Here is a 27,654-nt window from a genome sequence, read left to right on the forward strand (position 1 = left end):
AGGATGATCAGACAGTAGACAAACCTGGTCTCAGGGCAGCAGTAAATAAACAAGAGGCAACTCACCTGCGTGGTTGTGTGTGTGTGTGTGTGTGTGTGTGTGTGTGTGTGTGTGCGTACCCGAGGTTGAGGTGCTTCAGCTTCTGCAGGCTGCTGATCTGCGTGGGCAGCTCCTCTATCTGGTTGTTGAACATGTTCAGAACCTCCAGGTTCTTCAGCTCAGCGATGTTGGCGGGCACAACTGGAAAACACACGCACACACACACACGGAGACACAATGACAGGCGTGTCACACACACGTGGTGTGTATACACCTTTTAATAACGGAGTCAGTAAGTCACTCATAGAACGAGCAGCTCACTAATCGACGGCCTCAGCTGGAGTCCCGTCACCACGAGCCCGTTCACACCTTCACACACACCGTCACACACACCTTCAGCAGCTCAATCCAGACCTCCACACGTCGTCCCGTCCCAGCCGTGTTGCGCTTTGAGACCGCGTGTCTTCTCACTCGGACACATTAAATATTAAAGATGGAACACGTGAATAAAACTATTTAACACAACGGCTGAAAGAGACTAAAAGTTATGAAATAATACCAACTTCGCGATATGTATTGAATGCATTTGCATCTCAGATTCTCCCACGTTGGCCACGGGAGGCGATGCCTGGACCCGGGTGCCAGTGCCAGGGACTCATCGAGGACCGTCTGGTTCTGAAAGGCCCCGCTGGTCCAATGAGGATGTGAGGACTCTATTCCATCTAGCCGGCCCCTCTGTGGGCCACCGACCAGAGCTTGATCAACGCCCCCCCACAACGCACAGTGTCAACGGTACCGTGTGTGTCTTCCATGTGGACTCTCGTGTGTGTGCTCTGGATCACCGGCTCAGGAGGAAATCCCCGAGACTCTTAAAGTTGAGTCTCGTTTTCTTTCCTCATGTATTCCGATGTGAGGTTCAGGGACGTCTATATGTTCCATGATTATCCAGCCACACCGCTGGAGCCGATCCCAGCTCACATCGGGCGAAGGCGGGGTCACCTGGACAGGTCACAGGTCATCCAGGGCTCACATAGAGACAGACAACCATCACCTCACATTCACACCGATGAATGAGTTGAATAGTGAGAACACAGGTGGTTGAGGATGTGTTGCTGAGCCTGCAGTGACCTCTGCTGGTGCAACCAACACTGAGCCAGATGTCTCGTCCTCATTCTTCCTTTTCCACAGGGCTTATTCAAATAAGACATATTCAAAACTAGAACGGGTACTCGGTAGAGCGCATACCTTCGCATATCACAAGATTGGGCATTGAATTATGAACATGTTGGCATTAGTTGCATGCCAATTGGATAGAAATTGACCGTGCTATGGTAAAAAGAAGATTTTGACCTTGTCATGACCTTGACCTTTGACTCGATCGATCCCAAAATGTAATCAAATGGTCCCCGGATAATAACCAATCATCCCACTAAATTTCATGCGATTCGGTTTAATACTTTTTGAGTTATGCGAGTAACACGCATACAAATAAATGGCGATCAAAACATTACCTTCTGCATTTTCAATGCGAAGGTAATCACTCAGCTGTGAGGGACTTTAAATAAAACAGTCAACACGTTAAAATGCCTCTCATAATTCTGCTCGGCCTCAGCGACCAGCTCGCAGCTGATTGGCTATCGTTACGGCCGTGTTGACTTGCAGGGTGCGTTCAAGCTCTGCAGAGTAAAAATATATCTTAAGTCAATTCTCACGCCATCACGATGTGTTCCAAAGTTCTCTTATATAAGTACGTTTTGTCGCACTTTTTTTTCCGTATTCCGACCACTCAAAGCTCTTTAACACTACATGTCATCATTCAGCCGTTCACACCTGATGGGAGGAGCCACCACCTCCCATCAGGGCGACCTAACACTCATTACAGCGCAGACACACACACCTGACACCTGGTTATACAGCTGAGACGCTGCCACATAAATATTAATTATATAGACACAGAAAGATATGATCCGTTTAACTCAGGAGCTCGATTATTGAAACGGCATTCTAAAGGACTGAACATAATAAGATAATAAGTCTGTATAATATAACTTGAAAGCACTTTTCATGAAAAAAGCCCTGATTTTAACCAGTTGGTTAACTCCACTGGTCCAAACCTGCCTAGATGTGATCTCATCTGCTTTGTTTGTATTGATATTAATGTATTATAACAACATTAAAGTGTGCAGCTACACTTGACTTAATACCTATGGTGCCAACCAGTTTCCATAGAATTTTTTTTTATATTATGTTTGAGAATAGCCATTAAGTAACATTAGACATGATTTACAGTCAAAACAAGCAAAGCAACCAAAAACAATGGCATGGTACCTTCATTTGCAGTAATTCATAATAATTTCTGAAGTGAAACGCTAAATAATTTGGGCTCTATAATCTCATTAAATCCAGACTGTAATGCCTTTTGGATGGAAACCACTATTTGGGGCGGCTTTAGCTCAGTGGGGTAAGGGGGTCGTCCTGCAACCGCGAGGTTGTGGGTTCGATACCCGCTCTCCCCATTAGTTGCAAGTCGAAGTGTCCTTGAGCAAGGCACTGAACCCCCAGTTGCTTCCCGGGCGCTTCACTGCAGCCCACTGCTCCTTAATAACTAAGGATGGGTTAAATGCAGAGAACTAATTTCCCCTTGGGGATTAATAAAAGTGTATATTCTATTAACAGTGATATTTAAGGTCTAAAACGTCTATAATAAATGAAGTCGTCTACCACGGGAACAAACCGGTTGTGAAAATGAAGCATGCAGACTTTGTTCTTTTTTTAATTGCTCAATATTCTGAGTGGTTATATTCTATCTGGGCGGAGGGACCTGCTTACCTGTGAGCTTGTTGTGGCTGAGGACCAGCTGAGTGATGTTGGACAGCGTGACTGAAACACATGGAACATCAAGTCAACACAGCAACCAACACAACCGTTGGTTTACGCCTGCAATATCTGAATTAAGGCTGCAATGAATAATATTCTGGCAGTAAAGTTTGATCTATTGTTTTATGTAACATAGCCACATGTGTGAGCAGGTTGGTTTTCAAAAGACCAGGACCAATTTGAGTTCTTCATGTTGAATGTGTGTAGAAGTCAGAATAATTATAAACATAACATCATGCACTTACTGTGATTTAATTAGTGTAATATGTGTTTTGGGACATATATGTTCAATATGGCACACTAGTGTATGTGTATGATTGTGTGGAAAATGTATTTATATATATATATATATTAATAAAACAAATAGGTCATAATAAAAAGGTGAGTACACTAATTCATTAGTATGTTTCATTACAATCATGGATTGTTATCTTCAGCCGACCTGAAGCCTAAACTAAATTAAGCTAGACTAACGGCGAGTGTTACGGTTTAACAGGCGACCCTGTTAACTGGAGACTTTTCTCCTACAGCTGTCCTCGTGAATGCCGCTCGTTTTAATTTGGCAATAAAGTGTCAACCCCTCTAATATACATACTAATATATACCATACATATTACACAACGGGGCATTCAAGGAGGGTTAATCTTCCTATTTTCAACAGCTGTCTGTAAATACGACACCAACGGTCGCGTTGGTTCAAAGTCCCCAGTTAACACGGTCGCTTTTTAAACCGTTACACTTTTTACGGTTTAACTGGAGACCCCGTTAACTGGCGAGTTTTCTCGTATAGCTGTTCTCGTGAATGCCGCTTGGTATACATTTTGTAATTAAGTGTCAACCCCTGTCATATAATTAATAATATATGTATTATTATACATTATACACATTTTACAACGCGGCATTTAAAAGGGCAGCTAGTTACGTGTTCTCTCCCATGTTCAACTGCTGTCTGACACAAACGGCCGCGTCCGGCTGAAAGTCGCCAGTTAACACGGTCGCGTTTTAAACCGTTACACTTATTACGGTTTAACAGGAGACCCCGTTAACTGGCGAGTTTTACGTATAGCTGTCCTCGTGAATGCCGCTTGGTATACATTTTGTAATGAAGTGTCAACCACTCTCATATAATTAATAATATATAAATATATATATATATTACATATATATTATTATGCATTATAAAAATGTAACAACGCGGCATTCAAAACGGCAGCTAGTTACGTGTTCTCTCCTATGTTCGACAGCTGTCTGTATCTACGACACCAACAGCCGCGTCCGGCTGAAAGTCACCAGTTAACACGGTCGCGTTTTAAACCGTAACACCGGTACGTTGTCACCCTTCATACAGTTCGGTGTTGTAACGGAGCCCGTTCTCTTACACAGTCCGGGGATGTCCAGCATGTTGGAGATGCCCCTGTCGCACATATCCACCTCCGGGATGTTCTTGTCCCGACTCTCCTCCACGATCTTCTTCAAAGACTTGGACATGTTTGTTGTGAAAACGCCTAAGAGAAGCAGAGAGTTAGCGGTTAGTTGTCGCCTTTCTTTGGATCCATTGTAACATTTTGATGGCGACAGTCCTAAACCCTGGAAAACACTGAGAGGTCTTACCGGTTGTAAAAAGAGGAGGAAACCCCTTTTATTAGTTATTTAATTCCAGATAGAGACTTCACTTCGAGCAGCCGCCCTTACCGGAACTTTATGTTAGAGCCTCCATGCCTTAATAGGATACTTCCGGTTTGGTTCGGCCGTTCAGCCACACCCCCGAACAGAATCAAGAGTCCCAAAAACTCTTACTTCGGGGCATTCTTTTGCTAGATGATGAATAACAAAAGCCTATGTATTGTTCTTTTAATAGTTTTTTGTGCAAAACATTCCCAATTAAGGCTTTTCTAAAAATTAAAAATATAAGCCCCAAATATGAGAGAAGCTTTAAAACTGAATGAGCCTTCATCTTAAACACTGTCAGAAAACCACTTCCAAACCACACAGACAAGGAGATATTACTAATGTGTAGTGCTTGTGTATTGTGGTACACTGACATGTGTTTATATTAGTGGTAACCACAAACTATTATGCGACTTCAGTCATCATCTATAATTTCACTCACAAACACAATTAACATTATAGTCATTATAAGCGTGAAAGTATATTGCTGCTGTTTTTGTTCGGTTGATAACTGGGTGCATAATCCATAGTCCCAATTGAGATGTAATTTTTCAGGAGATTTAGGAAGGCCAAATTCCAGCATCTAAAAAAAAAAGATCTACTTTTACAGAGGAGCAATATAAATCATCTCACAAACAATACAAACTGGAATGGATGCACGTCCTCGTAGTGTTTTTCTTTTTCTTTCCCGTGTAGCAAATTGGGACTCCAGTCAAAACCGTGTGGCTTGTAATCCCGTAACCTACCACTTGGTGGCGGTAATGCGCCATCTCGTTGTGTGACAAACTCCAAATACGTCACGAAGAAGGACCGCTGTTGTGAAGCATGGAGCCTCTGCGGGTGCTCGAGCTCTACAGCGGGATAGGAGGCATGCATTACGCCTTGAAGGGTCGGTACGCCGGGACTGGAGCACAATACTGTTATTTAATTACAAGAATCAGTTGAAGATCGAGAAAAAGTTCCGCCACGTTGTTTTTGGCCAAATCTACATAACATCAGAGCCACACGGAGCCGCTACCGGACTGTGTGCTCTCCCGTAGTAGAGTCAGACCGGAAGTCGTACAACATTACCCATAATCCACAGCGGTATATCGTTGAAAATGTCTTTAGTGTCTGAAGTGAGGATGCTTAGTGGTCTTTAGTGTGTGAAGTGAGGATGTCTCTAATTAAAACTAGGGGATGGACTGAGGAGGCGAGGGTGCACCGTGTAGTCTGTGGTCACGCATGTGGTCTGTGGTCACGCGTGTGGTCTGTGGTCACGCGTGTGGTCTGTGGTCATGCGTGGGGTCTGTGGTCATGCGTGTGGTCTGTGGTCACGCGTGTGGTCTGTAGTCACGCGTGTGGTCTGTGGTCACGCGTGTGGTCTGTGGTCACATGTGGTCTGTGGTCACGCGTGGGGTCTGTGGTCACGCGTGTGGTCTGTGGTCACCTGTGTGGTCTGTGGTCACACCTGTGGTCTGTGGTCACGTGTGGGGTCTGTCGTCACACGTGGGGTCTGTGGTCACGCGTGGGGTCTGTGGTCACGCGTGTGGTCTGTGGTCACGCGTGTGGTCTGTGGTCACCTGTGTGGTCTGTGGTCACGCGTGGGGTCTGTGGTCACACCTGTGGTCTGTGGTCACCTGTGTGGTCTGTGGTCACGCGTGTGGTCTGTGGTCACCCGTGTGGTCTGTGGTCACGCGTGTGGTCTGTGGTCACGCGTGTGGTCTGTGGTCACCTGTGTGGTCTGTGGTCACGCGTGTGGTCTGGTCACGCATGGTGTCTGGTCACGCATGGTGTCTGGTCACGCGTGTGGTCTGGTCACGCGTGTAGTCTGTGGTCACGAGTGGGGTCACATGTGGTCTGTGGTCTCACATGTGGTCTGTGGTCACGCGTGGGGTCTGTGGTCACACCTGTGGTCTGTGGTCACGCATGGTGTCTGGTCACGCGTGTGGTCTGTGGTCACCTGTGTGGTCTGTGGTCACGCGTGTGGTCTGTGGTCACGCGTGTGGTCTGTGGTCACATGTGGTCTGTGGTCACGCGTGTGGTCTGTGGTCACGCGTGGGGTCTGTGGTCACGCGTGTGGTCTGTGGTCACGCGTGAGGTCTGTGGTCACATGTGGTCTGTGGTCACATGTGGTCTGTGGTCACATGTGGTCTGTGGTCACATGTGGTCTGTGGTCACATGTGGTCTGTGGTCACGCGTGGTGTCTGTGGTCACACGTGTGGTCTGTGGTCACGCGTGTGGTCTGTGGTCACGCGTGTGGTCTGTGGTCACGCGTGTGGTCTGTGGTCACGCGTGGGGTCTGTGGTCACGCGTGTGGTCTGTGGTCACGCGTGTGGGGTCTGTGGTCACGCGTGGGGTCTGTGGTCACGCGTGGGGTCTGTGGTCACGCGTGGGGTCTGTGGTCACGCGTGGGGTCTGTGGTCACGCGTGGGGTCTGTGGTCACCTGTGGTCTGGTCTGTGGTCACGCGTGGTGTGGTCTGTGGTCACGCGTGGGGTCTGTGGTCACGCGTGTGGTCTGTGGTCACCTGTGGGGTCTGTGGTCACGCGTGGGGTCTGTGGTCACGCGTGGTGTCTGGTCACGCGTGTGGTCTGTGGTCACCTGTGTGGTCTGTGGTCACGCGTGGGGTCTGTGGTCACGCGTGGGGTCTGTGGTCACGCGTGTGGTCTGTGGTCACGCGTGTGGTCTGTGGTCACGCGTGTGGTCTGTGGTCACGCGTGTGGTCTGTGGTCACATGTGGTCTGTGGTCACGCGTGGTGGTCTGTGGTCACGCGTGTGGTCACATGTGGTCTGTGGTCACGTGTGGGGTCTGTCGTCACACGTGGGGTCTGTGGTCACGCGTGGGGTCTGTGGTCACGCGTGTGGTCTGTGGTCACCTGTGGGGTCTGTGGTCACCTGTGGGGTCTGTGGTCACCTGTGTGGTCTGTGGTCACGCATGGTGTCTGGTCACGCGTGTGGTCTGTGGTCACGCATGGTGTCTGGTCACGCGTGGGGTCTGTGGTCACGTGTGGGGTCTGTGGTCACGCGTGTGGTCTGTGGTCACGCGTGTGGTCTGTGGTCACCTGTGGGGTCTGTGGTCACGCGTGTGGTCTGTGGTCACGCGTGTGGTCTGTGGTCACCTGTGGGGTCTGTGGTCACGCGTGTGGTCTGGTCACGCGTGTGGTCTGTGGTCACGCGTGAGGTCTGTGGTCACGCGTGGGGTCTGTAGTCACGCGTGAGGTCTGTGGCGCGTCGTGCATCAGCTGCAACGTTTCTGCTGTTTTGAGGAAGTCTTTAATTTGTCGTCTTCCTCCAGGAAGTGGGATTCCTGCCACGGTGGTGGCGGCCGTCGACATCAACACGACGGCCAATCAGATCTACAAGCACAATTTCCCCGATACCCCCCTCTGGAACAAGACCATTGAGGTGGGTGGCAGGGGGCGGGGCCTGAAGGGGGCGGGGCCGACAACAATGCTGTAACCTTCAATATTTGTTTGTTTTGTTTTTTATTTTGTAATCTTCTTTCTATTTTTAGGGCATAACACTCGACGTGTTCAACAAGTTACCGTTTGACATGATCCTGATGAGCCCGCCCTGTCAGCCGTTCACCAGGTAGCTCTCATATCAGTGTGAGGAGAATGTTTCATATTATATCAGGACTCACAATGTAAAGGGATTAAACCGGGCTGCACTATGAACTCATTTCATTTAATTACTCATTTAAAGATTATTATCGAATAATTTCTGATTCTGGTTAATAATTCAATATTTTATTCAACCATAACGTCTAAAAAACAAACAAATGTAACAATACATTATTAAATATCGTATCGGAACAATACTAGCCCTCTAATTCTAAAGGATTGTTAGATATAAAGAAGTAATAGATAATCAAAATCTCTCTATTTAATGTCTTTTTATCAATTTCAACTATTTTTTTGTTTTTCCTCGTGGAGGATAGGACTTAAGGGCGACATCGCTGACCCCAGAACCAAGAGTTTCCTCTACATCCTAGACCTCCTGCCAAGGTGGTTCACCTCCACGATCAGCTTTTAGTTCTCTGACTCAGCAAATGTCTGAAGAGAAATCAAGAAAAGTGCAATAATTAATGTTTTACGTGTATTTCTTGGTATCCACCTTTGATGTTTGTGCGTGTTTCGGCGAGTTCAGGTTGAGCAGGCCGCCTCGCTTCATCCTGCTGGAGAACGTGAAGGGCTTCGAGAGCTCCTCGGCCAGGTAACACGTCGGCAGGTATCAGGAGGGGGAGGAGTTGAGGACAATGTGTATCCTAAAACATCCATAAGGAGAGAGGAGAGGAGAGAGGTGCTCAGTGTATCCTAGAGGAGAGAGGTGCTCAGTGTATCCTAGAGGAGAGAGGAGCTCAGTGTATCCTAGAGGAGAGAGGAGCTCAGTGTATCCTAGAGGAGATAGGAGCTCAGTGTATCCTAGAGGAGAGAGGAGATCAGTGTATCCTAGAGGAGATAGGAGCTCAGTGTATCCTAGAGGAGAGAGGAGATCAGTGTATCCTAGAGGAGAGGTGCTCAATGTATCCTAGAGGAGAGGTGCTCAGTGTATCCTAGAGGAGAGAGGAGCTCAGTGTATCCTAGAGGAGAGAGGTGCTCAGTGTATCCTAGAGGAGAGAGGTGCTCAGTGTATCCTAGAGGAGATAGGAGCTCAGTGTATCCTAGAGGAGAGAGGTGCTCAGTGTATCCTAGAGGAGAGAGGTGCTCAGTGTATCCTAGAGGAGAGAGGTGCTCAGCGTATCCTAGAGGAGAAAGGAGCTCAGTGTATCCTAGAGGAGAGAGGAGCTCAGTGTATCCTCGAGGAGAGAGGTGCTCAGTGTATCCTCGAGGAGAGAGGTGCTCAGTGTATCCTAGAGGAGATAGGAGCTCAGTGTATCCTAGAGGAGAGAGGTGCTCAGTGTATCCTAGAGGAGAGAGGTGCTCAGTGTATCCTAGAGGAGAGGTGCTCAGTGTATCCTAGAGGAGAGAGGTGCTCAGCGTATCCTAGAGGAGAAAGGAGCTCAGTGTATCCTAGAGGAGAGAGGAGCTCAGTGTATCCTCGAGGAGAGAGGTGCTCAGTGTATCCTAGAGGAGAGAGGTGCTCAGTGTATCCTAGGAGGAGGTGCTCAGTGTATCCTGGGGAGAGGTGCTCAGTGTATCCTAGAGGAGAGAGGTGCTCAGTGTATCCTAGAGGAGATAGGAGCTCAGTGTATCCTAGAGGAGAGGTGCTCAGTGTATCCTAGAGGAGAGAGGTGCTCAGTGTATCCTAGAGGAGATAGGAGCTCAGTGTATCCTAGAGGAGAGAGGTGCTCAGTGTATCCTAGAGGAGAGAGGTGCTCAGTGTATCCTAGAGGAGAGAGGTGCTCAGTGTATCCTAGAGGAGATAGGAGCTCAGTGTATCCTAGAGGAGAGAGGTGCTCAGTGTATCCTAAGCGTCCCCCTCAGCCTCTCAGCCTCTAGCAGCATCTCTAGGTCTGGACCAGGTGAACCTGGTTCAGCTCTGACTATCAGACCATCAAGAGGAAAGTCTTCAGTCTCCATGAGGTGACTGAGTCTGCCTCCAGGACTGAAGGTGGAGCTGGTTCCATAAGAGGAGGAGCTTGATACCTGAAGGCTCTGGCTCCCATCCTACTTTTTAGGACTCTAGGGACCACGAGTAGCCCCGGATTTAGTGAGTGCAGCTCTCTAGTGGGGCAATATGGTACTACAAGCTCCTTAAGATATGATGGAGCATCACCAATCAAGGGCTGAGTAAAATCACTTCAGTTTTGTCAGTTTAACATCAGGAAGTTGCAGGTCATCTATGTTTTTATGTCTTTAAGACATGAATGAAGTTTATTGAGGTGGTTGGTCTCCTCTGGTTTGATCGATAGGTATATTTGAGTATCATCTGCATAACATTGCAAGTTTATGGAGTGTTTCCTGATATTGCCCAAAGGAAGCATGTATAAGGTAAATGAAAGTGGTCCGAGCTCAGAGCCTTGTGGAACTCCGTGACTAACGTTGTGTGTCATGGAGGCTTCATCGATCAACCTCCTTGTATTTCTTAACTGTGATTCTGAATCATTCCCATGTCCCTCCCGTGTTGTTCAGGTAATCTCATGTTATACACTTCTGTTCTCCAGGGACTGCTTGGTGAAGACTCTCACGGAGTGCGGATACACTTTCCAGGAGGTCATGGTCTCACCCACAAGTGTAAGAAAGACTAGTTTCTACGTGACATGCATCTGCTCCTATGATCTGTATTTATTTCACCGTTCGATTCTCACATCCAGGTCGGGATCCCAAATTCCAGGCTGCGTTATTTCCTGATTGCGAAGCTTTCAGCAGAAAACCAAAGCACCCAGAGGTCAAAGGTGAGGCTCGCTGACCAACATCCGGCCGTCAAATAAACCTGTTTTTGTGCTAGCTCTGGTAATATTGCATATTTTGGCCAGAACAACATTACAAGTGAAACAGATATAGCCATCGGCAAGTGGCGCCCTCTCCAGGTTGTAAATATACAACAACAGTCGGATTGTTAACGCAAAATCTATAGAATAATATAGAAATGAAACGCCAAAGAATGTCAGCAGTCCTTTGGATAATAATCAGATACTCAGGCCTCTATAAACTATGAGCAGGACAAATATTATGTTGGATTATATTTGTAATTTGAGTGAAGTGAATCAAGTTTATTGGGTATTTGCTGATGTTAGGATCTCACAATACTGCAGGTGTGTATTCCACAAGGTAAATATCTAACGTGTGTGATCCTAGACGCCGGACGCCTTCACACCTCCGGCTGAGAGAGAATCTCCTGAGCAGCTCACGGACTCCGGTCCTCTCCGCCCAGAAGAGGACGTGGAGGGGTCTCGGGTCCTCTATAAACAAGAGACCACAAAGGATGCCCAGAGGAAGACGAGTCAGAACAACGACCTGTCAGTCAGGCGGATCAGAGACTTCCTGGAACCGGCAGTAGATGAGGAGCACTTCCTCCTTCCTCCCAGGACGCTGCTGCGCTACGCTCTGCTGCTGGACATCGTTCAGCCCTCATGCCGGAGGTCCGTGTGCTTCACCAAAGGGTGAGGACCCCCTCTAGGGGTACGTGAAGGCCCTCTAGGGGTACATGAAGGTCCTCTAGGGGTACGTGAAGGTCCTATAGGGGTACGTGAAGGCCCTCTAGGGGTACGTGAAGGCCCTCTAGGGTACGTGAAGGTCCTCTAGGGGTACGTGAAGGTCCTATGAGAGTGCGTGAAGGCCCTCTGGGGGTGCGTGAGGCCCTCTGGGGTGCGTGAAGGCCCTCTGGGGGTGCGTGAAGGCCCTCTAGAGTGCGTGAAGGTCCTCTAGGGTGCGTGAAGGTCCTCTGGGGGTGCGTGAAGGTCCTCTAGGGTGCGTGAAGGTCCTCTAGGTGCGTGAAGGTCCTCTGGGGGTGCGTGAAGGCCCTCTAGGGTGCGTGAAGGCCCTCTGGGGGTGCGTGAAGGCCCTCTGGGCAGTGAAGGTCCTCTAGGGGTGCGTGAAGGCCCTCTGAGGTGCGTGAAGGTCCTCTAGGGGTACGTGAAGGTCCTCTAGGGTGCGTGAAGGTCCTCTAGGGAGTGCGTGAAGGCCTCTAGGGGTACGTGAAGGCCCTCTAGGGTCGTGAAGGCCTCTAGGGTACGTGAAGGTCTCTCAGAGTGCGTGAAGGTCCTCTAGAGTGCGTGAAGGGCCCTCTAGGGTGAAGGCCCTCTAGGGGTAGTGAAGGTCCTCTGAGAGTGCCGAAGGTCCTCTAGGGTGCGTGAAGGTCCTCTAGTGCGTGAAGGTCCTCTGGGGGTGCGTGAAGGCCCTCTGAGCGTGAGGTCCTCTAGGTTGAAGGCCCTCTATGGTGCGTGAAGGTCCTCTAGGGTGCGTGAAGGTCCTCTAGGGTGCGTGAAGGTCCTCTAGGTGCGTGAAGGTCCTCTGGGGTGCGTGAAGGCCCTCTGGGGTGCGTGAAGGTCCTCTAGGGTGCGTGAAGGTCCTCTAGAGTGCGTGAAGGTCCTCTAGGGAGTCGTGAAGGTCCTCTAGGGTGCGTGAAGGTCCTCTGGGTGCGTGAAGGCCCTCTAGGGTACGTGGAAGGCCCTCTGGGGGTGCGTGAAGGTCCTCTAGGGTACGTGAAGGTCCTCTAGAAGTGCGTGAAGGTCCTCTAGGGTGCGTGAAGGTCCTCTGGGTGCGTGAAGGTCCTCTAGGGTGCGTGAAGTCCTCTAGGGGTGCGTGAAGGCCCTCTGAGGGTACGTGAAGGTCCTCTAGGGTGTGAAGGTCCTCTAGGGTGCGTGAAGGTCCTCTAGGGTGCGTGAAGGCCCTCTGGGGTGCGTGAAGGCCCTCTAGGGGTGCGTGAAGGCCTCTAGGGTGCGTGAAGGCCCTCTAGGGCACGTGAAGGCCATCTCTGGGCTGCGTGAAGGTCCTCTGGGGTGCGTGAAGGCCCTCTGGGGGTGCGTGAAGGCCCTCTAGGGGTGCGTGAAGGTCCTCTAGGGTGCGTGAAGGCCCTCTAGGGAAGTGCGTGAGGCCCTCTGGGGAGTGCGTGAAGGTCCTCTGGGGGCGTGAATGTCATCTAGGGGTGCGTGAAGGCCCTCTAGGGCAGGGGTGGCCAACCAGTCAGAGACTAAGAGCCACTTTTTACTGTGTCAAAGAGCCAGGTCTGTCATGTTCAACAATGAACATGTACATAGAATAATTTACAATAAGCGTTTTTACTATGCATGTTGCATAGTGGGACTTGGGATTCCTTGCCTTGAACAATCCTCTTCAAATCTGGCTTAATTCGTTGTTGCCACCTCGAAAATCCTTCACATGGTGTCAATCAGAACAGGTGTCCAAAAATCGGAAATGCACTTGGGGGGCTGAGTAATCAAACGCCCACCAATAAACCACTTTAGCCAAGAGAGTGCGGTTCTCCCGGCACCGTGTCCGCTGAATTGAGGCGGCTGGAGAAAGCGTCACCGTAACTACTTAGCCATAGTGCGGCGGGACATCAGCCCGCTCACGCGCATGGCGTAGTGCAGTGTGTTGTTTTTTGGACACTTTAGTCCACCGACCCACCCCGCAGCCCCGTTCTCCCGCCGATGTGGTCTTTCCGGTTTGGCCCAGTTTGAGACCCGTGCCCTACTGGAAACTTTTGTTTTTTCATGCGCATGCGCGTTTTGCGAAAAAAATAAGTATTGAACAACTCAAACACGAATACAAAAACACAAACTTAGATATGCGTGAGCCGCATGACACCAGGCAAAGAGCGCATGAGGCTCTGGAGCGTGTTGGCCACCCCTGCCTAGGGGTGCGTGAAGGCCCTCTAGGGTGCGTGAAGGTCCTCTGGGGTGCGTGAAGGCCCTCTGGGGTGCGTGAAGGTCTCTGGGAGGGCGTGAAGGTCATCTAGGGGTGCGTGAAGGCCCTCTAGGGTGCGTGAAGGTCCTCTGAGGGTACGTGAAGGCCCTCTAGGGGTACGTGAAGGTCCTCTAGGGGTACGTGAAGGCCCTCTAGGGGTACGTGAAGGCCCTCTAGGGGTACGTGAGATTTGTTTTAAATATATTTTCAATGAGCATCCATTAAAGAAGCCTTTGAAAATAGTTATTTAATAAATATTCAATTGTAAGCTCATAAACTGAATTGTATATATATAACCGGTAATACCACCTCTCACCACACGACTTCGTGACGCTGTGTTCACGCATTCTCTCCGCAGCTACGGCCGCTACGTGGAGGGAACCGGCTCGGTGCTGCAGAGCTGCGAGGGAACCGAGGTGGGTTCTGACTTCAGGACGACGTCCACGGTTCTCTGACCCCAGAACCGTGACCTTGTGTGCCTGTGTTGATGACCTCTGCAGATGGAGGCCGTGTTCAGGGGTCTGGACTCGCTGTGTGAGGAGGAGAAACTCCAGAAGCTGTCGCAGCTCCGGCTTCGGTACTTCAGCCCCCGAGAGGTGGCCAACCTCATGGGCTTCCCCCAAAGCTTCTGTGAGTCCTCAGCCCGACACACGGGTCACATGGTCACGTGGGCCTCATGTACGCGCCTACTGGTGCTCAGTGTATACCAATGTACACAACCTCAGTGTGGACAATTCAGGTTCAACATTTTTGGGAGAATTTTTTAAGTTAGTCATTGTGTGTGTGTGTGGCAGCCTTCCCGGAGCAGACGTCCACCAGGCAGCAGTTCAGAGCGCTGGGGAACAGCCTGAACGTGGAGGTGGTGGTCAGACTGCTGCACAGGCTGCTGTCCCTCTGACGGGAGGACAGGAGGGCATCACTGAGGAGACAGGAGGACACCAGAGAGGAGACAGGAGAGGAGACAGGAGGACACCAGAGAGGAGGACATTTGGTTTATTACCAAAAGCAAGTCTGGACAAGTTCAATTTTAGCTTTTTTTTAATTTATTGCTTTTACTTACAGAAGGAGATCAATATGTTGCATAAAATCCAAATTCTGCTCCAAAAATATATTTGACCATCAGAGTGAACATGACGGCTCACAACCACACCGCTGGGCTGGAGCCCAGATACTGGACCGCCCACAGATCCAGGACTCTGCAGGACTCTGCTGACCCACGTTGGGGGAACGGTTCGTGACGTCGTCAAAGAGGAAGTGGAGACGACGTCCGTGTCTTTAGTGTTTCACGTCTCGTTTAAACATTCAAGAAGATGTGAAAACAATAAAGGTTGAATGCATAGATTTAAAATCACTGAAGCACCGACAGAGAAGAAGAGCGACCCCAGAGCCCTGAAACACACAGGAGCGCATAGAGACACACACACATCCAAGTCTCAAGTGTTCAACTTTAAATACATTAAAAATATATATATATATAATATTCACGATTGTGTAAAATATATAAAGATTCAGTTCTATTTTAATTTGTGTATTTCAATAAATAAAAAATGTTTTTCATAAAATAAAAGGAAAAGAAAGTTGAGTCTTAAAACCATTTAATCTCTTCTGTATTTAACACTGTACACTTTTGGGTCTCTGCCTACTCAAACGGGGCGTGGCTTCATACCAACGGGGGCGTGGCTTCATACCGTGTATGTTTTTGACGAGTGGTTATCGACGCGAGGTTTACAAGACGTAGTCCAACGGTACCTTCAAAATAACTACAAACATGGACGCTCCAGGCTCAGTGATGCGTGTTTCCATCTGAACTCGACATGAAACACAGAAACACTGTATGAACATGTCACGTGACGATGACGTTGTGTCTCCGTGGTTACGTTCTCTCTTCATCGGCCTACATTTAAACAATGTGAGCGCCCCCTAGTGGCTCGGATCGGGAGCGCAGCGCTCGCCACTGACACGCGAGCCAGGAAACAACGAGCGGATCCATTCCACACGTCCGTGACATCAAAGAATACTCACGTCCGATTGGCTGTGCAGACGTGGGTTTCCCGCTTGAATTGTAGTACATTTGAACGCCCCGAAGAAAATATAGAAATAAAAAGCAGCAGTGACATCGAACGCAACGCGAGTCGCTCCTTAAAATGAGAGAAAAACGGAAAGAGCGGCGACATTAAATCCATTAAGTCGACGTCGCTTCGTCTGATTTGATGTTCTGGGAACGACGAGGGGGAGAATAAATAGAAAGTGTTTGAGAAGCGGTCAGCTGACACGCGTCTGCCTTGAAGGTAAAAACAACAACTAAATCCTCAAATCCCGATAATTAAATAATAAGTTACTCTCTTCCCTCAGTTGCAAACAAACAACAACAACAACTCAAAGAGACTCGCGGGTCGTCTTCTTTTTAAGAATGGATGGGGGGGGTGTAGAGGGACTCCTCTTCGTCCTCTCTTCGTCTTCTTCAGTCGGCATGGTCAAGTGCATTTGAAACGTGGGCGGCTGCGTCCTTCAAGTCAGGTGGATGCATCCAGACACACAAACGGGGGAGAGCCAATCAGAGGACAGCCTGGAGGTCACGTGACTCATTCAAACCAACCAGAGCCGTGACTGAGGGGCTCGGGACCTGAGGGTCAAAACAACATGACGGTCACAGCGGAGGAGGGGAACGCCACGCGCGCATCGATGAGGGTGAGATGTATTGATCAGGCGTCTCAGACGGGATGCCGATCGGCTTCCCCGAGAACACGCCGCGGTCCCCGATGGCGTTATGCAAATTTGCTTCCCGCCGTGTTTTTTTCTTCTTCTCTGGAAGAGAACGGCGTTCGCACTCCGGCCGTTAGACGCCACGTTCACGTTCTCAGTGGAACGGAACGGACGAGAGGCGACACTCGGACCGCTCGAGGAAGACCTCTCGGGGGTCTGGGGGGGCGAGACCGCTACGGGGTCCTCTGCTTCTCCCGGTTGCGGGCGCCCCCCCCCCCGCCGCCGCCCGGCGCCGTGGCGTCGATGGACGGCTGGTTGCAGTCCTGGGGGTAGTGGCCGCTCACGCCGCAGTTGTAGCACGACACGTTGCCGCTCTTCTTGTTGACTCCGCCCCCCCCCAGCGCGGCGGCCGGCAGCATGCCGAGGGGGTTGGGGTACACGTGCTGGTAGACGCGCTGGCAGAACGCCGCCGCCGGCGCCATCTGCTGCTGGAGGTTGTAGTTGGCGACGGCCGCCACCGCCGCCGCCGCCTGCGTGCCGAGCATGTGCGCCGGCAGGTCGGCGTGGCCGTGCGCGTGCAGGGCGCCGTAGGGGGACGGGTGCGCCGGGAAGAACGGGGACAGGGCGCCGCCGCCGTTGGACTGGTGGGGCGGCGGCGCCGGCGCCAGGAAGCCGTTGCTGCACAGGCTGGTGAGCTGGAAGAGGGGCGGCGGCACGCCGAACACCTGCCGCGCCGCCGCCGCCATCTGGTGGGAGAAGAACAACGGCGCCTGGCAGCTGGGAGCGCCGCCGGTACCGATGCCGCCGCAGTTGTTGTGACACCCACAGGCGCCACAGCCCATCGGCTGCTGGAGTTGTTGTTGTTGTGGTGGTGTTGACAACTGCTGCTGCTGGGTTTGCTGAAGCGCCACAACGGGGCCACTCCCACAGGCGTGAGCGGGCGCGGCCGGAGGACCAGGAGGCGGAGCCATGGCCGCAGCGGGCGGAGCGTGGGGCTTGGCGTGCGCCGGCTCCCCGTGAGGCAGAGAGGAGGCGGGGCTTACGCCGGTCGGGTCCTGAAGAGGCGAGGAGAAGGACGTCGGGCCGGGAGCTCGTACGGGAGCGTGGTGGGACGCCGGCGGGGCGGCGGCGGGATTAGGAGCGTCGTGGCTGTGAGACGAGGACGTCTTGAACCTCTGGACCGCGGCGGGACTTCCTGTCGGGAGGAGGCCGACCCCGAAGGTCGGGAGGTCGTCCCTCCTCCCTCCGGGGCCCAGGACGGCCGGAGGGAGCGGCACCAGCAGAGCGCCGGGCGGGGGGGCGGTGCCGTGGTGACCGGGAGGGGGCGGGGCCAGAGGAAGCGGAGAGTCAGAGGCCCCGTTGGGGAGAGCGTAGGGCAGAGGACGCAGCCCCGAGAGGAGGGGGAGGGGCTCCGCGCCGGTCTCTGGCTCCCCCTGGTGGATGCGGGGAGGCGGTGCGTGGACAGGCGGCGCTGCTGCGAAGAACACGCCGGCGCCGCCCCGCCCACGGCTGGAGTCGTCAGAGTGGCTGTCTGTGTCTGACAGAAAGCAGAAGAGAACAACACTACGGTCACCGGAGGAGAAGGTGTGTGTGTGTGTGCGTGTGTGTGTGTCTGTGTGTGTGTGTGTGTTACCTTTGTGGTCGTCCTCACTCTCCAGGCTCTCGGGTCCTGGGTCCTGGGGGCTCGACGGGGAGCTGCAGCTCTCGGAGGACGTTTCCCCAAATGTGTCCAGACCAGAACCTCCACCTGCAACGACAACACGCGTGTTACACCGCACACACACGCGTGTAGAACGAACTAGTGTGCACGGCCCGGGCCCGTGTTGTGTTCAGGTTCCGTCTGTGGACCGGTGACGACAATCCAACAAACACGTTGTGTTGAGTCGCTGATTGAGGAACTTTCTGAGACTCTCAACCCACGACACACACACATCGACCCGTGGGCGTGTCCTCGAGTGTGTGTTTTCATGTGTGTGTTCTCGTGTTTTGTCGTGTGTGTGTGTTCTTATTTGTGTGTGTGTTCTCGTGTTTTGTCGTGTGTTTTTGTTCTTGTCTGCGTGTGTGTGTTCTTGTGTGTGTGTTCTTGTGTGTGTCTGTTATCGTGTGTGTGTTCTTGTGTGTCGACAAAGTCACGGTGCCTCGTAACTAATCTGCCACCTTATTGTGCAACGGTTCTTCAGAGGCGCAGAGAGCGACCAATAGGAAGCTCTCCAGGTGTGTGATGTCATCGTGTGTGATGTCATCGTGTGTGATGTCATCGTGTTTGATGTCATCGTGTGGACTCACCATGCCTCGGGGGTGACAGCGCCAGCACCAGCCGGCCGTTGGCCACGAAGGCCGCTCCCTTCTTCCCTTTGTCCCTAAGGAGAGACACAAGGGGACAGGAGCCACGTCAACACTGCACTCGTTTCCTTGTTTCCTTGATACCTGCCGAGTGGCGTGTCCTACCTGTCTGTGGTCAGACCTCTGCTCTTCACTTTAGAGCACGGGTGACTTCCCTTCTCTGAGTCCTGCTGCTGTGGAGGACAGAGGAGGAAAGGGAAAAAAGAGAAAGACAGAAGTAAAAGGGAGGACAGAAAAGAGAAGGGAAGGAAAGAGAAAGAAAGGACAGAGGAGGAAAGAGAAAGAAAGGACAGAGGACGAAAGAGAAGGAAAGAAAGAGGAGGAAAGGGGAAAAAGAGAAAGACAGAGAAGGAAAGGGAAATTAAGAGGAGGAAAGGGAAAAAGAGAAAGACAGAAGTAAAAGGGAGGACAGAGAAGAGAAGGAAAGGGAAGGAAAGAGAAAGAAAGGACAGAGGAGGAAAGAGAAAGAAAGGAAAGGACAGAGGATGAAAGAGAAGGAAAGGGAAGGACAGAGAAAGAAAGAGAAGGAAAAGGAAAGAAAGAGGACAGAGAAGGACAAATGAAGACCCCAGTTAGGAGTATATTAAGACTCCCCATGTTGACCATGGTAAACATCACATACAGGACTGTGTGAAGCGGCCTAGAGGTTCAGATCCTCAGGCTCATGTTCAGAGGATCTCCTGATGAACTCAGAGACATGAACTCGTCTAATCGTAGGAAAACTGTCACAATGTAGCACAATTAGATGTGTAGTATTGTGTAGAATAGACATTTAAAACGGCCCATCGCTGTTTGAGAACCTGATCAGCCCTCCGTGACCTCCGTGACCCTGCAGGTGAGCCCTCACCTGTGGGGCCTCCGGGCTCCTCATCGGGCAGCTCTTCCGTCTCTCGGCCGGCCCGTTGAGCTCTGCGGCGCGGCCCCCCCGACGACTCTCCCCCTGGGGGCCCCGGCCACTGCGGAGGAAGAGGAGGGTGAGCGAACGTAAGCCTTTCCCCCCCGAGCCGGGATCGGACCGCCGGCGCTCCGACGGAAGGAGGAGGAGGATGACGACGCGGAAGGTTCCAGAACTCTGAAGGAACCAACCTCTGACACGGAGTCTTGGTCCCGAGCTTCTTCTTGTGTCCCTGAGTGTACGACTCCATATCTGAGAGGACATCGGACATTAGTACCACACACACACAATAAACAGATAAAAGCATATTTGAATAAGGGTCTAGTCCAAGCAGCCGTTTAAAAATAATAATTAAAACACTTTTAACTATATAGAAATGTGACCAATTGTTAAACGCAGAGATATCTGTTCAAATTAAGTCACGTCTCTTTTTTCTTATTATTCCCAGTAAGGAGACATAAAAACAGGAAAAGAAAAGTATATTTATGAATAAAGAAAACACACACACACACACACACACACACACACCTTCCTCCTGACTGGAGGCGTCAGAACAGTCTCCCTGGTAGGCTTCACCCAGCTGGCAGTGGCCTGAGGAGGAAAAGATCAATTAGACAACAGTACTCATAAAGTTATGACTCTGGGATGATAAAACAATGTCCTCATCATGTGTGACACGTGTGTTGCTGTAGTTTAGTTCAGACGCCTCCAGGTGTGTTCAGAGTCAGAACACACACCTTGTATAGAGTGATGATTCTGATCAATACAAAGCCTCGTGGGTATTTCATTATCGGCTTTACTGGAGTTTAACTCGGGAGTGAGATCGTGTCGCGCACGGTGCTTATCTTTCATATTTCTGCAAAGAAAACCTAAAGACTAGAGACTAAAACCTAAAGACTAAAACCTAAAGACTAGAGACTAAAACCTAAAGACTAGAGACTAAAACCTAAAGACTAAAACCTAAAGACTAGAGACTAAAACCTAAAGACTAAAACTTAAAGACTAGAGACTAAAACTTAAAGACTAAAACATAAAGACTAAAACCTAAAGACTAAAACATAAAACCTAAAGACTAGAGACTAAAACCTAAAGACTAAAACATAAAACCTAAAGACTAAAACCTAAAGACTAGAGACTAAAACCTAAAGACTAAAACCTAAAGACTAGACTAAAACTTAAAGACTAGAGACTAAAACCTAAAGACTAAAACCTAAAGACTAGAGACTAAAACCTAAAAACTAGAGACTAAAACCTAAAGACTAAAACCTAGAGTCTAAAACCTAAAGACTAAAACATAAAGACTAGAGACCAAAACTTAAAGACTAAAACCTAAAGACTAAAACCTAAAGACTAAAACCTAGACTAAAACCTAAAGACTAGATCCTAAAACCTAAAGACTAGATCCTAAAACCTAAAGACTAGATCCTAAAACTTAAAGACTAGAGACTAAAACCTAAAGACTAAAACATAAAACCTAAAGACTAAAACATAAAAACTAAAACCTAAAGACTAAAACCTCAAGACCAGAGAATAAAACATAAAGACTAAAACATAAAGACTAGAGACTAAAACCTAAAGACTAGAGACTAAAACCTAAAGACTAAAACCTAAAGACTAGACTAAAACCTAAAGACTAAAACTTAAAGACTAGAGACTAAAACCTAAAGACTAGAGACTAAAACCTAAAGACTAAAACCTAGAGACTAAAACCTAAAGACTAAAACATAAAGACTAGAGACCAAAACTTAAAGACTAGAGACTAAAACCTAAAGACTAAAACATAAAACCTAAAGACTAAAGACAAGAGACTAAAACCTAAAGACTAAAACATAAAACCTAAAGACTAAAACCTCATGACTAGAGAATAAAACATAAAGACTAAAACCTAAAGACTAGAGACTAAAACCTAAAGACTAGAGACTAAAACATAAAGACTAAAACATAAAGACTAGAGACTAAAACCTAAAGACTAAAACCTAAATACTAGAGACTAAAACCTAAAGACTAAAACATAAAACCTAAAGACTAAAACCTAAAGACTAGAGACTAAAGTCTAAATTATAAAAAGACCCTTAAAAAAAACTCCGCGAGCTGCACTCTATTGGGCTGCTAATGAAAGCAGTGCGTGGCGATGAAGCCGTCGTCACGGCGACCCTCACATCGGCAGCGGCTCGGGCCGCTGGGGGAACCGGAGTCCCGGGTGAAGAAGCTGCAGACCTTCCTGGTCTGCCTGAAGACGGGGGGAGCCGACAGGAACCTCTCCCTGGGGGCACAAGAGGCGGATATATCGGTTGTTGATCGTTAACACACGTGTAGATCGGTGCCTCCGTCACATGACCTCCTACGCGCCCGGACACGGTCCAACCGAACTGTTCTCATTGTCACCTAGAAGTCTCCAACTGAGGTTTTACGGTTCAAATTTTTATTCTTTGTTTTAGAAGGAATCTTGTGAAAAACCCTCAATAAAGCCAGTTTCATACCAAAAAAAAGACTTCCCGATGAACAGCGGACCTACACACGTCTTCACAGTATTATTATGGAGTGGTTCTCTGATTGGTTAACACCACATTAGACCCGCAGGGGGCGCTAGAGAGCAGCAGAAGTGATGTGGGTGGATGGAAAGCTGTGAGGGAGTCTCAGGTTTCACTTTCACTTTCCTCGAAATGAAACTCATGGCAGTGTCCATGAGTTTCATTTCCACCTGTCTGAGTGTGAGTGTGTGTGTGTGTGTGAGTGTGTGTTCTTGAAGGCTTTGAGGAATCAGCCTCAACTGTCACAAACAAACTGTGTGCTGGAGTAAATCTAAAGTCTAGAGCAGAGAGATGTGAGGTGATTAAATCAGGATAAAGAGATATAAAGTGATTAAATAAAATGATATGAAACAAGATATTAAGTTTCCTGGTGGTCAATTCAGTTATGAAGAAAACATTCATGAATAGACAAGTTTGATTTGACTTGAATCTGATTTTAATCAGTTGTTGTTGAGAGAGTTGAGATTCTTTGTGCTCTTGGTTATCAATGTGGATGTGATGAGTTAGTATGATGTAATTCCGGCCGGGTCCTTGACCCCCTCATGAAGCCAGATTCCTCTCTATGAAACACTGACATTGACCCGGTGCGCTGTGGGCCGGGCGTGGTACCTGAGGTTCTTCTCCAGCTCCCGGCTCTCGGAGCGGCCGCCCGGGTTCAGGAGCCTCAGGATGCTCTTCTCAAAGGACTCGGCACACTTGTCCTTCGGAAGCTGGAGGCAGAAAATTAACATACGAGTAGAACACATGTTCAGGACTTTTACAAAACTTTTGGGATAACATTTTTTTTTTAAGGAACTTTCCAGACCTGGAAATAACCGTTTAAAAATGCCATGACTTTTCCAGGTTTTCCATGACCGTACGAACCCTAAAGGAACTATTTAGCAACTTCCCATGAGGAATGTGTCCCAATCAGCCAGTTTTTCTTGTACCAAATAATAAAGATGTATAGAAATATATAATTACATTATTAAAATGTATCGATGAAACAATAAAGTGTGCTATAATTTTAATAGAATGATTAAAGTCAACTCATTTCTACTAATTTCTCATTATTTTTCATAAGGATCCAACCCCACGTTGAGGCGTCGCTAGGAAGCTAGCATGAGCTGAAGAGTCGAGAGATTTAATCACGCAGGAAAACTTTGTTATGGAAATTATTAACAGAAAAAATCTCTTTATAAATCATATTTAATGCTGAATTGCAGTTAGAGTAGTGTGACTTTTAGAGGGTGGAAACCCAGGAGAAGGAGAAGACGGGTGCGGTACCTTCAGAAGGAAGTTCTCCAGCTCCAAGTGGGTTTTGGTCACGCTGCTGGACGACGAGTCGGACCACTTCACCTGAAACGGGACGTTCTCCATCACGACTCACACGACCGAGACTCTCCACAGCAGCTATGACAATGTTGGTGACGCATAACTACACTCATCGAGAAGATAGTCTCATTATTACTACAGTACATATTGAGCCGTGTGTGTGTGTGTGTGTGTTGCTGTTGCCTACCTGAAAATTATACTCCTTGTCCACTCTGGTCCGAGAGATGCTCCTGAGCACGATGCCCTCGATGTGCACCGCTGCAACAACAGAGGGGCGGAGCGGTTATTAACTTCACTCATACTACGATAATAGGTTCAGAGTTATTAGGAATCAGTTATTCTTCATGTCAAAAGTGTTTACCGTGCGAAAATATGACAATATGGAAGGTGTCTTCTGTATGTGTTGCTGTGGCTAGACATGGAACTATATTACAATATCATATCATATAGAAATAATTAAGATATGAACAATATTATCCAGATAATCATCAAAATATGCTTAAAAAAGCTCTGAAAATGCCAATAAAACAGAATGAAAAAACTTGTTTTTAGTATTTTTAAAAAACTGTTAAAAGTGAAATAAGCTAATCATAAAATCATACATAAATAAAGAATACATTAATGAAGTCTGTTTTTTCTTAGACAATTCCTGCATTTAATAATAATAATAAATCACTTATTGACGATGAGACTTCTTGACAGTAAATCAAGCTTAATATGATTATTATGAGTATTATTATCATCACCTTCTCGTTGCGCTGCCCAGCGGCTGGAGCGCCGGCTCGGGCAGGGCGGGTGGGTGCATTCCCCCAGACCCAGCACGGGGGAGGGCAGGTAATCCGCCTTCGGACCCGTCAGCTCCTGGAAACCAGAAATACACAAAGTTAGTGGCTTTAATTTAGTATTAGTCACAGGTTTCATATTTAGCTTGGAAACACGCTGTATAATGTGTTTTTGCAGGATCTTGGGCAGCAGTAACAAACATATCATGTTTACATGGACACCATCTCGTAACTCAAGTCACCAGTCTTCTACTTCTTCTTTTTTAGGTCTTATTGGCGATTGGCAAACTACTGTTGTGTGCATTACTGCCACCAACTGGCATGGAGTGTGGATGTTAGGATGTCTTAAACTTGCATTATTAATGAATAAATTTTTTTTTTTTAAACCCACCAAAATGATATAACTAAACCCTGAGACAGCAATGTTCTTCAAGTTGTATTGGCGGTTGGCAAACAACCGTTTTGTGCATTACCGCCACCAACTGGTACGGAGTGGGAATGTCAGGATGTCCTAAACTTCTAACTATTAATAAATAATGAATACAAGTTTTTTTTATCATTTAAAAACACTACAATTATATAACTTAACCCTCAAGACACCAGTGGCGCGTCACACGTGGAAAATAGCGAGCCACGTGTGACGTCACACACTGATACAGCCGGGAAATGTAGTCCTGAGTCTCAGGCTGTTAGATAACAGACACCACCGCTTCGTTCCCTCACAGACTAGTACACGTGTTATACGCACTCAGCACACTTGGTCACTTATTATTTGTAGACAATTAACTGAGAATAATTTGACTTCAAACGTGACTATGCTAAAAGTTACAAAACACGAACGCGGGTTGAAGTGTCGCCGCTTTCCCCAGCTAGCTTAGCTTAGCATGTAACGGAACTCCCGTCGGTGCTCGTTCCCGTTACCTGGCCGTTTATTCGGGGTCGGTCGAGGCGCCTCTTCTCCTCCTTTATAGCGAGCTCTATCTTATCGAGCTGCCCGCGGACCATCTCCCGCTGGTGGAAGTGGAAAGCCGGGTGGAGCGAGGCCATGGCGAACAGCAGCGCCAGCTGCTCCAGAGGTCCCGTCGTCGGCTCGTCGTCGGCGCAGGAGCCGCAGGTCTGCTCCGCCCTCCCGGACGCGGTCCCGTCCCGGCACGGCGGACGGAACGGGTGGTGGTGGTGGTGGTGCCGAGGCTCCCCGAACGGAGGGAGGGAGCAGTCGTAGTTCTTGTAGAACATGGCCGGGTCGACATGGCTCAGTATCCGAAAGAGTATCCCGGCACACTCCCTGCTGTCGGACCCGAGGAGGGAGAGGCAGACCAGGAGCTTGGACCGCACCACCGGGTCCACCAGGTCCGTTAAAATCCCCAAGTCGCTCGGACTATTTGCCCGGAACTGAAAGTCTCTCAAGATGTGGTAGTCTTTCCTCGCGAGGTCTTCCAGGTAGGATCCCAAGAAGCGGAGCTCCAGCGGTTGGCACATATGCAGCAGCCCGCACATGAACTCGATCCGCTTCGCGGGGTTCAGATGGAGGCCGAACCACTCGAACACCGTCTCCTTGTCCAGCCGGGATGAATACACACCGGCACCGGGCGACTCCTCCAGTCCGTCGGACCCCGGAGCGGGAGGTGCCGCCCTGGGAACATGTCGGCGCTCCGACAGATGTAACGCGTTGTCCTCGTCGCCTCCTTCCTCGCCCATTCTCATCGGTAGCTTCATTTTCAGCATTATCAGTTTCTGCGTGAGAGAGAGGCGCTTCACGCTGTAAACGACCCGCCGCCGTGCATCCCTGAGCGGAGAGGAGCGTGGAGGAGCGGTGTCAGTCGGTCCCCGGTGCTGGTACTACGAGCTCAACGGTCGTCCCCTGGCGCCGCGGTAGCGCTGCATGATTGTTTCCTGCATTAGCATCGGGTTAGCATCGGGGTTTTAGCATTCTGTTTCGTTTTTACTCATTTCCGGTAGAGTGGACCACGGAAGACGCGCGCGCAGTGCTGCCATCGCGCGACGGTTGGCGGATTCGCCGGAACAAAAAAAGCATCTGTACCTTTTCGTACGGTCATGGAAAAGTCAACGAATTTTTAAATGGTTATTTCCAGGCCTGGAAAAAATCCTTTAAAAACAAATTAAGTAATTGAAAAGTCGTTATATTCACATGTTCATTTACGCTCAGTTTGAAATAATGAATGTATTAAAACCAAAGAGGCAATTTTATTTTTTTTCGCGCTGCGAGTGAACGCACCTTAACTGAAAAGTTCGGTCGCCATAGCAACAATAGCTCAGGGATAATCCACTAGCATGTATACGGCGAGAGAAATATGGTTTAAAGTCATGGAAATCCTTTGGCAACAATGTGTATGAACCCTGCTTTTCTCAAGATGCTTTCTGGTATAAAAACATGCAGTTTCCATTTTTGTTTTGTTAAAAAACAAAAACTATTTTAAAGTGTTACTTGTTATATAATGTTATATAATACCTGATTTATGGAATATATTTTCCTGTTAAGAAGGGTCTCTGAGAACTGCCTTACTGTGTTGGTCCAGCAGGGGGCGATGACAGCTCACTCTATTCTTTATCTGCATACATTTATTTCCTTTTTCTTTTTTTATTGTCCGTCACAGTTTTATGTTGTATGTCTGAAACTTTGTTTAATGTGTCTACTGCTTGTCTTGGCCAGGACACTCTAGTAAAGGAGATTTTTAATCTCAGTGAGTGAGGCTGTTCCTGGTTAAATAAATAAATAAAATAAATAAATGTAATTCTCTTTAAATGAATGAATATAATTTCTTTTATATCAAACAAAATGTATATATATATAAAAACAATTTAAAAAATGAAATTAATATATTTAATAAATGTAATAAATAATACCATGGAGGGGTTTGAGAAATCTTAAATGCATTAAAAGGAGGCAGCGATTTCTCATGAATGTATTCTATTTGCAACCATGACAATTTATTTAATCTTGTTCATTTGAATACTTTTAAACCCCAGAGCGTCTCACAGAGGTCCAGAGTGTCCTACAGATGTTACGGCATCTCTTGCCACAGAAAGTCTTCGACCTGTAATTTAATTAAACTGCTGGCTAGTGAAACCACATCGCTGCTCCTGTTGACCGTCTGACTACTATTCCTGTGTGTGAGGTTAAATACATGCAGATGTTAACAGTGCTGAAGATGAAACACTTACACAAACACACACACACTGACGTGTCATGTATGTGTGTTTGTGTGTGTG

General features: G+C 48.7%; 3 protein-coding genes across 5 annotated transcripts in view; 1 reads left to right on the top strand and 2 right to left on the bottom strand.

Annotated features, from left to right (window-relative positions):
- rsu1 (Ras suppressor protein 1) overlaps nucleotides 1-4,632 on the bottom strand; it is an 18,505-nt gene extending 13,873 nt beyond the window's left edge. The window contains exons 1-4 of the mRNA XM_056434810.1: nucleotides 4,528-4,632; nucleotides 4,296-4,421; nucleotides 2,869-2,919; nucleotides 120-240 (exon numbers count right to left, since the gene is read on the bottom strand). Coding sequence (XP_056290785.1) covers nucleotides 120-240; nucleotides 2,869-2,919; nucleotides 4,296-4,404 — 281 coding nt within the window. The 5' untranslated portion in view covers nucleotides 4,405-4,421; nucleotides 4,528-4,632. The remainder of the gene's footprint in view (nucleotides 1-119; nucleotides 241-2,868; nucleotides 2,920-4,295; nucleotides 4,422-4,527) is intronic.
- trdmt1 (tRNA aspartic acid methyltransferase 1) overlaps nucleotides 1-15,437 on the top strand; it is a 15,705-nt gene extending 268 nt beyond the window's left edge. The window contains exons 1-11 of one of the 2 annotated variants that reach the window (XM_056434808.1): nucleotides 5,361-5,473; nucleotides 7,861-7,970; nucleotides 8,080-8,156; nucleotides 8,501-8,572; nucleotides 8,715-8,780; nucleotides 10,672-10,741; nucleotides 10,822-10,902; nucleotides 11,306-11,610; nucleotides 14,214-14,271; nucleotides 14,356-14,485; nucleotides 14,650-15,437. In XM_056434808.1, coding sequence (XP_056290783.1) covers nucleotides 5,410-5,473; nucleotides 7,861-7,970; nucleotides 8,080-8,156; nucleotides 8,501-8,572; nucleotides 8,715-8,780; nucleotides 10,672-10,741; nucleotides 10,822-10,902; nucleotides 11,306-11,610; nucleotides 14,214-14,271; nucleotides 14,356-14,485; nucleotides 14,650-14,753 — 1,137 coding nt within the window. In that variant the 5' untranslated portion in view covers nucleotides 5,361-5,409 and the 3' untranslated portion in view covers nucleotides 14,754-15,437. Of the gene's footprint in view, nucleotides 1-5,360; nucleotides 5,474-7,860; nucleotides 7,971-8,079; nucleotides 8,157-8,500; nucleotides 8,573-8,714; nucleotides 8,781-10,671; nucleotides 10,742-10,821; nucleotides 10,903-11,305; nucleotides 11,611-14,213; nucleotides 14,272-14,355; nucleotides 14,486-14,649 lie in introns of those variants that run through there. The other variant, XM_056434809.1, reaches the window with a different exon arrangement.
- Nucleotides 15,434-27,157, bottom strand: zcchc2 (zinc finger, CCHC domain containing 2). 2 transcript variants are annotated; one of them, XM_056434806.1, is made up of 13 exons: nucleotides 25,345-27,157; nucleotides 24,388-24,502; nucleotides 23,829-23,899; nucleotides 23,594-23,665; nucleotides 22,937-23,037; nucleotides 21,956-22,059; nucleotides 20,325-20,387; nucleotides 19,988-20,048; nucleotides 19,749-19,857; nucleotides 19,007-19,071; nucleotides 18,845-18,918; nucleotides 18,192-18,305; nucleotides 15,434-18,095 (listed from the first exon to the last, which is right to left on the bottom strand). In XM_056434806.1, the coding sequence occupies exons 1-13, from the start codon at nucleotides 26,146-26,148 to the stop codon at nucleotides 16,792-16,794; spliced, it is 3,057 nt and encodes a 1,018-aa protein (XP_056290781.1). In that variant the 5' UTR covers nucleotides 26,149-27,157; the 3' UTR covers nucleotides 15,434-16,791. The 2 variants fall into 2 exon arrangements, with proteins under 2 accessions (XP_056290781.1, XP_056290780.1); XM_056434805.1 differs by having other exon boundaries at nucleotides 19,007-19,074.
- Nucleotides 27,158-27,654: the final 497 nt, after the last annotated feature.

The sequence above is a fragment of the Pseudoliparis swirei genome, chromosome 16, assembly GCF_029220125.1.
Source record: "Pseudoliparis swirei isolate HS2019 ecotype Mariana Trench chromosome 16, NWPU_hadal_v1, whole genome shotgun sequence".
NCBI lineage: Eukaryota > Metazoa > Chordata > Actinopteri > Perciformes > Liparidae > Pseudoliparis > Pseudoliparis swirei.